The sequence below is a fragment of the Cygnus olor genome, chromosome 9, assembly GCF_009769625.2.
Source record: "Cygnus olor isolate bCygOlo1 chromosome 9, bCygOlo1.pri.v2, whole genome shotgun sequence".
Classification (NCBI taxonomy): Eukaryota; Metazoa; Chordata; class Aves; order Anseriformes; family Anatidae; genus Cygnus; species Cygnus olor.
This window is the reverse complement of record NC_049177.1, coordinates 8,002,464-8,015,079: the sequence shown is the minus strand read 5'-3', so window position 1 is coordinate 8,015,079 and position 12,616 is coordinate 8,002,464. Positions and strand designations below refer to the sequence as shown.

Genomic DNA, 12,616 nt, shown 5'->3' with positions numbered 1-12,616 from the left:
AAGAATTAATGAGTATGAAAAGTCTTAAGAGTACCATATAAAGGTACAACATCAGCAGTTAAATGAATATTCTCAGTCAAGAAGACTAGAAATTAGTACAGTTCGGTTGGAAGGGACCTACAAAGATCATCAAGTTGGATTTGGTGATCTTAGAGGTCTTTTCCAACCTAAATGATTCCCTGATTCTATGAGTCCAACTGCCTCACCAGACCTTTTTAAACTCACGTTGAATGCTCTTTGATGAAAGCCCTTTAAACCTTTCTCTGAAGGCACAGGAAAAACAAAACAGAAAAAAGGCACGGAGAGGTGCAGGCTCCCTCAGCCTGCAGGCCCAGCCCTCTGAGGCAAGCAGGAGATGACCCGAGGAAAGAAGAAAAGGGAGATGCCACAAGGGAGGGGGCAGGAGCAGGGGCTCTCCCTTCCTTTGGTTGAAACTCGAGTTGTGGTGCCATGTAGATCCCCTTCCATAGGGGCTACATATCTAACTATGCATACATACAACAACGTACAGCTACACGGATGTATACAGGCTACCTTAGAGTACAGGCGACATGAACTTCGTGCCACCTGTAGCGAGGAGAGATGGAAACACATAGAGAAAGGACATAAAGTCAGAAAATCCCCCACAATTTCAGCTGACTCCTGTGAAGTTTTTATAATGAAAATTCATATGTTCAGCTTTTTTTTCCCCCAATCTTTGGATGCCTACTGGCATGAGTAAATGAATCATGAACAATGGAAAGGTAGATCCAAGGCAAAGCTGAACCAAAGGGGCAACATTTGGGTGATGAAATGCCCACTCAGCTTGCCTAGGGCTCACGAGACCCAGGGCAGCAGAGTGGATGCTCAGCTGTGCTGGCGTGCCCTGTCCTTACAATCTGGTGTATGTGCCACACTAGGAACGTGAAGAGGTGAAAGGCCATCAGACCCCTTACCTCCCTCCTTCCTCTCCTTCCCAATGTGTCCTGTCATTCCCTATAAGCACACACAGACAGACAGACAGACAGCAAGAAGATCCATCACTTCTGCTTCAGTCTCCTGCAGTCCTAAGGAGTCTGTCTTACAGAGAAAAAATAGTCAAAAACAGCCCTAAATTTTGCTCTTCTGAATAATTAGGAGTACTAAAAAGCATAACAAATATCAGCCTAAGCAATAACATGGAAAGCCTTTACTTACAAACGTGACAGAAATCAACCACTTCAATAGTATAAAAATTAAAAATCTATTAAATTGCATTGTTCATGTCTCAAAGCCAAGAACTTACTGGGATCCAATGCGATAATACAACATGGTGAAACAATGGGTATTGGGAAGAACTGCTTCCCTTAAAACTGGTTATGTTACGGGTTATTGCTTGAGACTTTTCTTTCCCCTGCAGTACAGGGGGCTTAGATGATTAAACACACCACTCGCTGAATGCTTTTCTGGAACATATTGTTAAGTCTGTCAGTTTCTTGCAGTTCAAGAAATGCTTTTCTAAGGATAACGTGACAGTAAAATACTTCTGTCTCTATTGCCTCACAAACATTAAACCTCACAAGTTCCTCATTTTATAGGTAAACCAACATTAAGCAACACTCACGCTGCCAAACAATGGGGCCATTGTTTGGCCAGCTGCTTTTTCAGGCATTTTTGTCCCCTGCTTTGGTTTACCACACAGCTCCAGAAGTACTTGTGCCAGCCAGCAAGTCAGGAACAAGCCAGCAACCACTGCTCAAATTGCCTCACCAAGTCCTGGCCAACACGTGCCATTGGGGTCTCAGCTCCTATCCCCAATGTCCTGCAGAACAGCCTCTCTCTGCCCTGTCCCTAGAGGAGTTCTCCTCCCCATCAGTCTTTGCAAGTGAAGATGCCCATGAGATCATCAATCAATGGCTTTTAAAGGCTTTTGTGTTCAAAGTAGGGTTGGAACCCCAGAGTTCCCTTTCTGAGCCCAAATGTAGTTACCGCTCTGTAGCTGGGTTGAGAAAAGACAGCAGCTCAGAAGCCAGCTCTTGAAAAAGTACCTGAATCCTAACACAAAATGGCACCAATGACAAGGGACACAAAACCAACGACAAGAAGGGACTCAAAGCTATTGGAAGGCTTCCTCTTCCTTTGCTTCTCATCTGAACATGACTGGGATGAGGGAATGGACTTCCCTCCACATAACCTTCTTGCTGTTAGCAACCAAAGCTAAAAAAAAAAAAAAAAAAAAGCTATCGTGCAGCGCATAAAAAAAATAAAAAGCCCACCACTTAAAAAATATCACATCAAAGGCAAGAAAATTAGAAATGTGTGAAAAGGAAACAAAAATGCGCAGACTATTTCAGACAATTTTCTGTGATTCAGAAACATGTGGGATGCCACACGCATTTTCACATAGGGGAAAGCAAGTGTTTAACACCGCTGCTTAACCGTAGTCTAAAAACCAGCAGCAGCACTGCAGTAGGCTTTAGCGTAACCAGACCGGTGTTTTGGTGCCTGTGCTTGTCATGAGAAACTTTGCTGGTTAGGCACGGCACAAAAAGAAAAAAAAAAAAAAAGAAAAGAAAAGAAATAAAACCTTCTACTAAATGCACAAGAGATTCTTAGTCAAAGAAAACAAATATTTCAAATTACAAATTTTCCAAGCTAGAGCATTTTAAAGGGAGTAATAATGGAAAAAGGAATGATGAATTATGAGTGTTCAGAAAATTTCCACATCAGGTAACTAAACAGTAATTGTTTCTGCACAAACACCACGCCATCAACACCCCTACAATAGTGCAGGATCTGCTTGAAGGACACCAGTTCCTGAGTTCAGCTAGGGAAAAAAGGAGGGAGAGAAAGAAATTCTTCTCTTAATCCTTGCTGAAATCTGCATGCAACGCAACTGCAGAGACTTTATGCTTTTAACACCTATACACAGTCTCTCTCTAAATAAAATGTTCTTGAAGTTAAACAAACAGATTGAGAAATTCAAATGAATGAAGAGAACATATATATGGAAAATGACATGAAATACATGTTGCCTCTTTCTTCATTACTTCTTTTGCATGTTGATACACAGCTTCAACACAGTTAAGAAATGCACTTACCAGCTGAGAATAGTTAATTCTCCATATGAAAGGGCAGACGCACCAATCATTTCTGAAGACTGCAGGACTTCCTGAAGGAGTGTGAACATCCAGACATGATTGAGGCAGTGCTGTCTCTCCTGGGCTGCAGACACGGAGATGGTCCCTGGGTAGGAACTATCTAAAAAGAGAGTTGGCCTCTGTGAGGATTTGGATTTGGGAAACTGCACTCCACTGCAAATGTTTTGTATCACCTTTGGAAAGTCCTTTTGCCTCTATCTCTGCTTCGATTTCCTATGTGTAAAATCGAAAAGATAACAGACCCTACCACTGTCACCAGGATGAACGACACCAGAACAGTTATATTTAGGAGAGGATGGAAACCCCCAGACTTGAGGGCCTGACCGTGCAAGTCCACCATGGTGCACTGCAATGTCCTGTGCAGACACCCTAAAATCACCCTAAAAATGGCCTGGTTCGGCACAATGAACACCAACCACATCAGCACAGCGCTTGGCAGAGGTAACGTTTGATCAACAAGTTACAAGGTTAGCAAAGCACCAAACTGACAGGTCCAGACTAGAAGACAGTGAATTTTATTAACAACCAAATCCTCTGTGTACTGTAACTCCGGTGATAGCAAAGAAGTTAAATCCAACGAGTACGTCAAGATAGAATAAACATGTGCCTTGCTGCTGGCCTGTTAAGTTCGTAGTATGCCACAACTTGACATTTAGCACAATAGCAGCACACACAGCTTGGATAATGAAATAATAAAGCAGGACACAGAAAAGTAAAATGATTTTTTTTAAAAAAAAAAAAGAACAAAACCCAATGGAACAGGTTTTTTTGTTGTTGTTGTTTTTTTTCAAGTAAGTCTTTTGGAAACTGTATCATTTTGTTGTAAAAATATTTTCCTTGGGGGTTATGTTTTCAACATAAATTCAGGGAAAAGTGGTGTTGCCAAATTCTGACTGCTGTAACTGCATCTCTAATTCATCTTCTCATGTTAGTTATCCAACAAAATTCACTTGGAGACTTGCTGTCCTGCAGTTTCTGCCACCTTAGGAAGACCAGAAACCACAATTCAGCTGGCAACCTACCTACTTTTTCTGTCAGTTCTAACATACAAACTACCTCTACTAAATGCTGGAAAAATTAAGTGGTAGTATCATAGACTGCTTTTTGTTTGTTTTTAAGAATTGCTCGTGTTGTTAGGTAATACAATTCATAGTTATCTAACTGGTTTCCTAAAATACTAAAGAAACTATTATATGTATTTTTTCAACATTAAAATGCTAGCTTTGTCTGCTAAATATACACAGGTTAAATGCACAGCAGGGATCTAAAAGACCTCAGCAGAAAAACACTATGGGAAATGGGAAGAAGAAAGTCACTAGCGGAACCTGAGGGAGCCTTTATGACCACCCTTTCCTTATTTTTTAAGCTGCTTACTGCTGGAAGTACTGTCAGCAGTAGGATCCCAGTTTCTTACGTTCTTCCCCTAAATATCCACTGCTGCCGGCTTCAGCCAAAGACAGGACGCCCTATTAGAAGCATTTTTTCTCTTACCTGAAATGACTCTTAGGTTCTTGCTCAGTTAACTATTTTCTCACAATGACTTTCAATGACCTTCAGGCTGCAGTAACAATTTCTCACACTCCACACACACACACACACTGTGCTATTTCACAGGCCCCCAGAAATGAGGCATGGAAAAGTGACCTTTCCCACTGAGAACAAATGTCACGTGGGGGCTGACTGAGACTCTCCTGGTCACCACAGGCTGTACACTGGTGGGACGCAGTCCCTTGCTAATACGAGCAGCTCAGTTGGCTCAAAATGTGTACAGGCACCTTTTGGAAAGGATGCTCATTATGCAGCTACCTTCCTAGAGTGGTATGTGCACTTTGGCTCTCTGAAAAAACAAAATGAAATCTTCTTGACCATCTTCAGTAACAGACTTTTTCCCACCTTGCAAAATTACAGCTGAAGTGCTTGCCTTTGTCAGGCTAGGGGCAGGAGTTTTATGAGTTGGAGGTTTGTATGATGTGCTGGGAAATAGTTGAGTTACGAAAAAAAGTGCTGTTTCAGGACTTTCAAAGGTAAATATGACTTGAAGACAAATGTAGCTAATGGTTCGAGCAGGAAAAAAAATAGCAAATTACCTTTGAAGTGTCAAAATGACTCAGTCATTAGGCTGGAAAGAGGCGTAGTCCGTGCTGTGGTGTGCGGGGCCCTCAGCTGGGGTGTGCCAGCGCTGCCTGGGTGCCTGCTCTGCCGAGCAGGAGAGCACCCAAAGGTGCAAAAGCAGCATCAGGACAGGCAGACCTCCACCACGCTGGCACCAGCTGGTGCTGCGGCTGCAGAGCTGCCAGAACAAGCATGTAGCGGAACTCCTGAGCTGCCTGGGTGTTTCATCAGAACATAGAAGACCGAGAAAAAATGTTTATTTTCCTTTCAGTTTATTCAGATTCCACTGGTTTCAAGCTTCATCAGTCTCAGAGCACTGAGGCAGAAAACACCCCTCCCTGCTGACATGTCCTCGGGAGTCCCACAGGAGCATTCCCAGCTGATACCTCTGCTGAAATCGAGCCATCCATCCCAACAAATACTAGATCACCTCACAACTAAACATGCCAGAGCTCAAAGAGAGAGATCAGCTCAGCTACTCTCCCAGGCAGCAGGTTTGGCTCCTCCACCATCGAAGGACCCTTCTCATCGAGATACTCGTGGTCCTGCTGCACAGCCAGGTTGCAGGTTCCTCCATAGGCTGGCGAGGAGGCCAGCACCTGGGGCAGACCTCTGTAAGCACAGCAGCTTTCTGCCCTCACCAGCTACCGGTGGGCAACACTTAGGGTCACCTCTTCCACAAGAAACCTCCATTTCATCTGTTTTTGTGCTCCTGCCCTCTCTGCTCACCACCAAGGGCCAAGCATTTGGCTCTCCCCGTGCTCTTCACTCCTGGGCCATGCACAGTGTGGGCAGTGGAACAAACACAAAGGTTGGTGAATGAGGAGAGCCCAGTGCTTGGCTGGTGGGGGTAGCTGTGAGATAGGCTGCCTGAGCTATGGGATAAACCGTTCCTCCTTGTGACCAGACACGGAGGCTGAGACAGCACAGGACTGAAGCCACGTTTCTAATTTCCGCTGCAACCACGAGAGGGAGCAACTCAATAACAAATGGCTCTGCACAGCCTGCTTGTAGGGAACGGTGTACTTCCTCGAGTCCTGGCTCAGCCGGAGGTTTCAGGTACTCCTGGTGGGATGCTGTGGCCCGAGGTCAGGATGTGGCCCGTGTCTCAGGACGGGTAGGAACAAATTCCAAAAGCCTCCTGGTCCCAGGTGGGATGGAGGGAGAGGTTGTTGTTCGTGGGTGCCACCCAACAAGGCCTCATGGCAGGACCAAGGAGGTCAGGCAGGCTCTCAGCCCCTCGTGGCAATCCTAGCCACACACTCTCTTGCAGTAAAAGCTTCCACAGGACCATCCTAAGGCTCTGCACATTGCTATCTTGTGGCCTCTGTCTACCAGCCTGCTGCTGTTCCCTCCTGGCTGGCTCCTGAAGCTGCCTCCCCAGCACAGCCCTTCCAAAGAATAGAAAATCCAGGGGCCTGGGGACATGGGAGGACAGGGGGAGGTGAAAGAAACTGACAATTGGAAAAGATGTTGAAGGGCATCTGAGGGAAATCAAGGAGGAAAGTAAGGGGGCCACAGTAGTGGATCCTCTCCTCAAGCAGAACAATTATTTTTCTCACTGATTAGACCCTGATTTGAATTAACAGAAAAACACCATGTCTCCACTGCACAATCCTGTGTTGTGCAACTGTTACTGATTTGGCTCCCAGACTGGAAGCAGCTCAGCAGCTCCAGCGCCATACTGACATCCTCCCTGAGAGCCAGGACCACCAGCTGAAGACCCAAGACCACGGCCGTGCTGCAGTCCAGTGCCTGAGGCCAGCAGCTGGCCAGCAGCACCTCGGGATGGCTGGCACAGCTCGGCACTGCAAGGGGAAAGCTGGCCCCAAGGGCGAGCGCAGGGAACCAGCAGGGCTTCACCAGGGCCACCTGCACGGCCTGAAGGGGAGAGGTATGAGCAGAATCCGTGGAGATATGGCAAAGTCATCAAGGCAAGTCAAAAACACGTGTGAAATGACTCCTTCTTCAGGAAAAAGGAACAAGGTGGCACATTCAGCATCAGGTGGTGTCATCAGTGACATGCAAAGAGGTGCCAGAAACAGAGTTTGCAGGGTGCAGCCCTCTTCTCCCCACCATGCAGCAAACCAGTCTGCAAGAAGGGAGTTGGCACACTTGGTCTCGAGGTCCTACTGAAGAGTCACAGCCCATGAGCACAGAGGAGGGCCTATGGTGAGAAACGGAAGGTACCTTGCCGGCCCACAGCTTCCTCAGCCCCGCATCACAAGTTATGTTTTTCATCAACAGCCTGAGAGTCCTTCATGGACTATCCCAACCTTTCTGTACATTACTCACACTATTTCATTTCCCCTTTGCCACCAACCCTCAGCATAACTTTTTTCCACTCTCAGTTTTGAAGGGAGAAAATGGAGAGGAGCCTTCATACCTCATCCATGTGCACTGGTACCACCTGCATGCTGTCCTGGCCATTCTTTCTCAGAATCCTCCCTAGAAAGCTTCCCAGGATGTTCGCTGGAGAGAAGAAAGGAGGTAAAAAAGAAAAAAGAAAAAAAAACATCCTGGCCCTTGATACTGGCTGGATTGTGGTGTGCCAAGAACAACCGTGGCGTTGCTGCTTCCTCATCCTCCCCTTTCCAAAGCATCTTTCTCCAGACATGCAGCCACACAAGGCTTTTGGCCAAGTATACGTGCTTCTGGGCAGCCTCTGGCGAGGCAAGCAGCACTTAGGTAGCATGAGAACATACGTATCAAAGGGAATATGAGAGAGAACAGAAAACCTCAAGTACATGAGGGGAAATCCATGCAACGGGGGAAAAGAACACACTCTATAAGCACCGGTGGCCGTAAGGACTGGCATTTGCAAACACAGGACAAGGGCAGGAGCACAATCTGGTCTGTGATGGCGGGGCTCCCATCCCATGCTCACGGCAAGGCTGCCTCAGGCCCCTGATGCCTCCTCAGGGTAGTGGTGTCTGCCTGTGGATTATTTTTAAATATCCAAAATGCAGTGTTACAAGACCACAATGGGATTAATAGAAGTGAAACCTAGTTGAGGACAAGATGAGTTATTTTTCACCACCGCCCACCCCCCCCCCTTTTTTTTTTTAACCTTGAGTCACATCAACTAAAATACCACACAGAAACCCCAAGGTACTATTTTTTTCCCCTCTTCCCCAACAGATGCACAGTTTTTATTCAGCCAAGACAATCCTTGGTTTTGATATTTACGGGATAGGCAGAAGATCAAGCAAAACCACCTCCTTAGCCCTTCTTTCCATCTTCGGTAAGAAGATTGCAAAAATGCATGCAACGGGCAAAAAAAATCTTTTTCCTGTTGCCCCTGAACAAAAGCAGCACCTGACACTCTCCGTAGGTACATTCCCTGCTAGTAGTACAAACAGATTTAAGAATAACTGTTTTTATTCTTCTTCTTCTTAAACACCAATTGAAAATGAACATATCAAATCACCACTGAAAATAGAGAATCTCTTTTTCCGTTCCGGTATCGTGAAAAGTAAGAGAAATTGACAGCAATAGCTCAGGGTTCAGCACTTAAAGCACAAACATTTTAACAGCTAACACTCTACTAACAGATGTTACATACAACCCCTAAAATCCTGTTTGTAGAAAAAAAAATCACAAAGGTCTGCAGGGCCAGAATTCTTTTCTCTGTTACCAGAAACTGTTCTGAATGGGTGACTCAGAGAGACGCGAGCCCCGCAAAGCAATCTGTTTACATCCTTAAATGAGCTGTGTGTGACACACTACGTACATAGCGCATATGTGCAGCCAGCGTGGGGAAACCATTGCTGTAATGGAAGTGTGATGACATGAAAAGCAGCAGCTCTTCATGCTTTCTAACATCAGCACTGACTGTCACTTTGCATGCAGCTCACTCTGCAGCCTTCAAAGAAAACACGAGACTCAAGAATACTACAAGCCAAGAAGGAGGAAAAGTCCAGGAAGAGAACTACAGTGCTAGAGAAAGCCCAAAGGTAAGATGACCAGAGATAATATTTCATTGTAGGGAAACCTTACCTTAGAAGCTTTCTTTTCTTCTTGCTACAAGATCTGAAAACAAAATATATTTTACATAATTTGGTTTTCTTATAGCATATTGACTTTTTTTTCTTTTTAAGAATGAACATAGCTACCCTTTGACATTTCCTTCTTTTGTTTAGAAACCAACATGACAGGCTATGAAATGCCTTTTTATCGTAACTAAATTTTTCTCAAGTAAAAACCTTGGTAAGAAGCTGAAATAAAAGGAATGAAGGAAAAAAAGCACTAATGAAATCTCCTACAGGGCAATGAAGTAAGGGACTTTGTTGATATTTATAACTTTTCAGGAATTCCTTAATTAACTTTTCATCCCTTCGGCTCTCAGTAGTGGGTTCCCCCCCCCTCCCAGCATTAAAAGGCCTTGCAGTGCTTCACATGAGGAGTGGGACCTCCACAGGGAGAGCAGCACACTGTGTCGGCGAGCCCAGGCCACCCTTCTGCACAATGCAGCACAGGCTGCCAGCATAACCCCACCTGAATCTGAAGGCTCAGTGACACAACACAGCTCCCAACAAAACCCCAAGCCTCAAGGCTGCAGGAGGGCTGAACTCCCAGGCACTGAACATCACTGGGGATGCTTCTCCCTTCCAGCCACCCAGATTCCCCCAGGCGCAGGCTTTCCTGTCCTTTTTTATTTGGGCAAGGGATTTTCTTCATTTCCCCTTAAACTTCCCTCAGTCCCTCGCAGACGGCGGCAGAGCAGGCGCTACTGATGGGGCTGCTGCCCCTCTGAGCCATGTCCCCCCATGCTTTACGGGCAGTGGTGCTCTGCCACGAAGGAGGCCACGAAGTGCTTTACACAGCCAGCAGCACTGCCAGGTGGGGCTGCACACCTGGGCAGGCAGCCTGAATAAACCCTGTGCCTGCTGCAGCAACACACAGCCTGCGGACCCCTGCGTTTGACCCCAGCAGAGGTGTGCTTTCCTGCACCTGCAGCCCTGCCAGCAGCCTGTTCTCCTCATCAGGCTGGGTTTCTGGGACTGGCTTTCTCATTTCTGTAGCATAAACTAGCAAACTTACAGAATCATATAACTTGGCATCTGTCCTCAAGGAGCAAACTGCCAACCTTCTCTTGCTTTCTAATTGCTAGTTTTTGTCCAAGAATTGCATTTTCTTTATGCTGATCTTTCTCTTAAAGCAGAGCACAGGAGAGCTTACCTCTGAAATATCAAGGAAGTGACTTGATCTGCAGAACAGGAGCTTTTACTGCACAGCTGATGACAGGTTTCCCAATCTGAAATAAAACATCAAGATCAGTAACTCCTGTAGGAAAGGCACCACGTCAAAGTAATAACAGCTATGGAGCACCAGATGAGGGTGATTTCTGAGCACTAGCAGAAAGATCTTTAAAAGGATTTATTTACAGGTTACATTTGCTGTGAAAGAAATGGCTAACAAAGAACCAGGTATTCCCTTGTATTTGCATTTGTAAGTGATTCTAGCTGAGACCAGGACTGCAGAAACCAATGAGAGCCTTCCTGGTCCTTATCAGGAGAGTCTGAGGGCAGGATCAAACCAGCACCCTTCCTCTAAAAGAGAGAATTACTTCGTGACCCCTGCTCAGCTGTGTCTACCTCAACATTTTTAGTCCCCTCTTTGTGGAGGGAGGGAAATCTCTGCACTTTTGCTGCCACCTCTATTTCAGCAGACAGCAGTTTATCAGCTGTGGTAAGTCTGGCTGATTTAAACAAATGCTTGGGTTCTTAAGTCTCATTTTTCTTCTGGAGACTGTAACTGTTTGAGTTCTTCACATTAATAAATATGAGGAACCCTTGTGCTCTTGGCTCCCCAAGGTCTCTTGTGATAGCTTGATCCCAGAAACCTGATGTGGCTAATTGCCTCCATTTCTTTAGTTCATGTAATCCCGAAAGGAGGGGCTGGTGCCCTGTGTTTGCACAGGGATCACACCATTCCATGGGGATGGTGCAGACACTTCCATACTCTGCCTAGCCTAGTTCCGGGTAGTGGGTAGTAGTGCAAGCAGGGCTTGGACCCCAGAAAGCCTTGCTCCTCCTTGAGGTACAACCTTGCTCTGAGATCCCTTGGGCACAGTAACTCCATGTTACTGGGAGCTGCAATTTAGCACGCACAAGCCCGAGATGAAAAAGCATCTCCAGGTCTGTGGACACCTACAGACCTCATTGGCCTTTGTACCAGGTCTTAAATGTGATCTTCGTTCTTCCTTGTGGTGAAGGTGATTTTCTTCTCTTGCAGTATGCCTGGAGATATGAATCACAACAGTACCAACAACATCAGCCCCGAAGTAGAACTGTTCCAGCTGATCATGTACACTCCCACGTTTACCCTGGGATTGCTGTTCAATGTGATGGCATTGTCGTTCCTGTTTTTTAAGGCTAAAAAGCTGTCAGAATCTACAGTCTACATGATAGCCCTCATCTTCCTGGATACTTTGCTGCTGTTCACTCTTCCATTTAAAATCATTTCCTATCACCATCCAAACACGTGGGAATTGGGGTCTGTGTTTTGCTCCATCTTGGAGAGTCTTTACTTTGTAAACATGTATGGCAGCATCCTCATCTCCCTCTGCATCTGCATAGATCGCTACATTGCTATTGGGCACCCTTTCACGGCTCCCACCCTGCGATCCACCAAGAAAGCTGCTGTGGTCTGTGCTGTCATCTGCCTGGGGGTCTCAGCTGGAACTGTCTCTACTTTCCAATTGCATGAAGAGGGCCACAACATCTCATCCTGCTTCCATAACTTCTCCAAAAGCACATGGGAAAACACAGCCCTGTTCAGCGCCCTGGAGACCACCTTCTTTGGCAGCATGACAGCCATGGCCTTCTGCACCGTTCAGATCGTCAGATGTCTGAGAAAGCGCAGGAAACCAGACAACCCCCAAACGTATGCCACCAGAGCAGAGAAGATAGTAGTGGCAAACTTCATCACGTTTTTGGTCTGTTTCACACCTTACCATGTGACATTCTTCCTGTACTTTTTGGTGAAGAATGGCATCATGCACATGGCTTCTCAGCCAAAGCTACGAGACATCCTTCAAATCACCCTTTGCTGGGCAAACCTGAACTGCTGTCTGGATGGGGTCTGTTATTATTTTGTTTTAAAGGAGTCCTTGGAAAGCCTGTTACAAAACAGTGAAAGAACAGCCAGAAAAAAGCTTGATCCACATGCTACATTTGGAGATGCTTTCACGAAAACAACAGGATCCTGAACTACTTATCTAAATTATTTAAATATTGAAATCTGAAAATATTTCACAAAAAAAAAAAGACAGAATGAACTCCATTCCCAGGAGGCTGCTCCTAACTTATTTCCTTCCCATCCATAATGTTTCATGTTGGCATTTCTGGAAAACAGAAATGGATTTTTTTCCCATAAATGGT

General features: G+C 45.6%; 1 protein-coding gene and 1 long non-coding RNA gene across 2 annotated transcripts; one reads left to right on the top strand and one right to left on the bottom strand.

Moving 5' to 3' along the window:
* The first annotated feature begins 8,703 nt into the window (after positions 1-8,703).
* LOC121075110 (lysophosphatidic acid receptor 6-like) lies at positions 8,704-12,616 on the top strand. Its single transcript, XM_040568036.1, has 2 exons — positions 8,704-9,187; positions 11,469-12,616. The coding sequence occupies exons 1-2, from the start codon at positions 9,078-9,080 to the stop codon at positions 12,442-12,444; spliced, it is 1,086 nt and encodes a 361-aa protein (XP_040423970.1). The 5' UTR covers positions 8,704-9,077; the 3' UTR covers positions 12,445-12,616.
* Positions 9,231-11,131, bottom strand: LOC121075111. The gene is made up of 3 exons (XR_005822736.1): positions 10,619-11,131; positions 10,413-10,488; positions 9,231-9,263 (listed from the first exon to the last, which is right to left on the bottom strand). It is a non-coding gene; the product is annotated as an uncharacterized LOC121075111 (long non-coding RNA).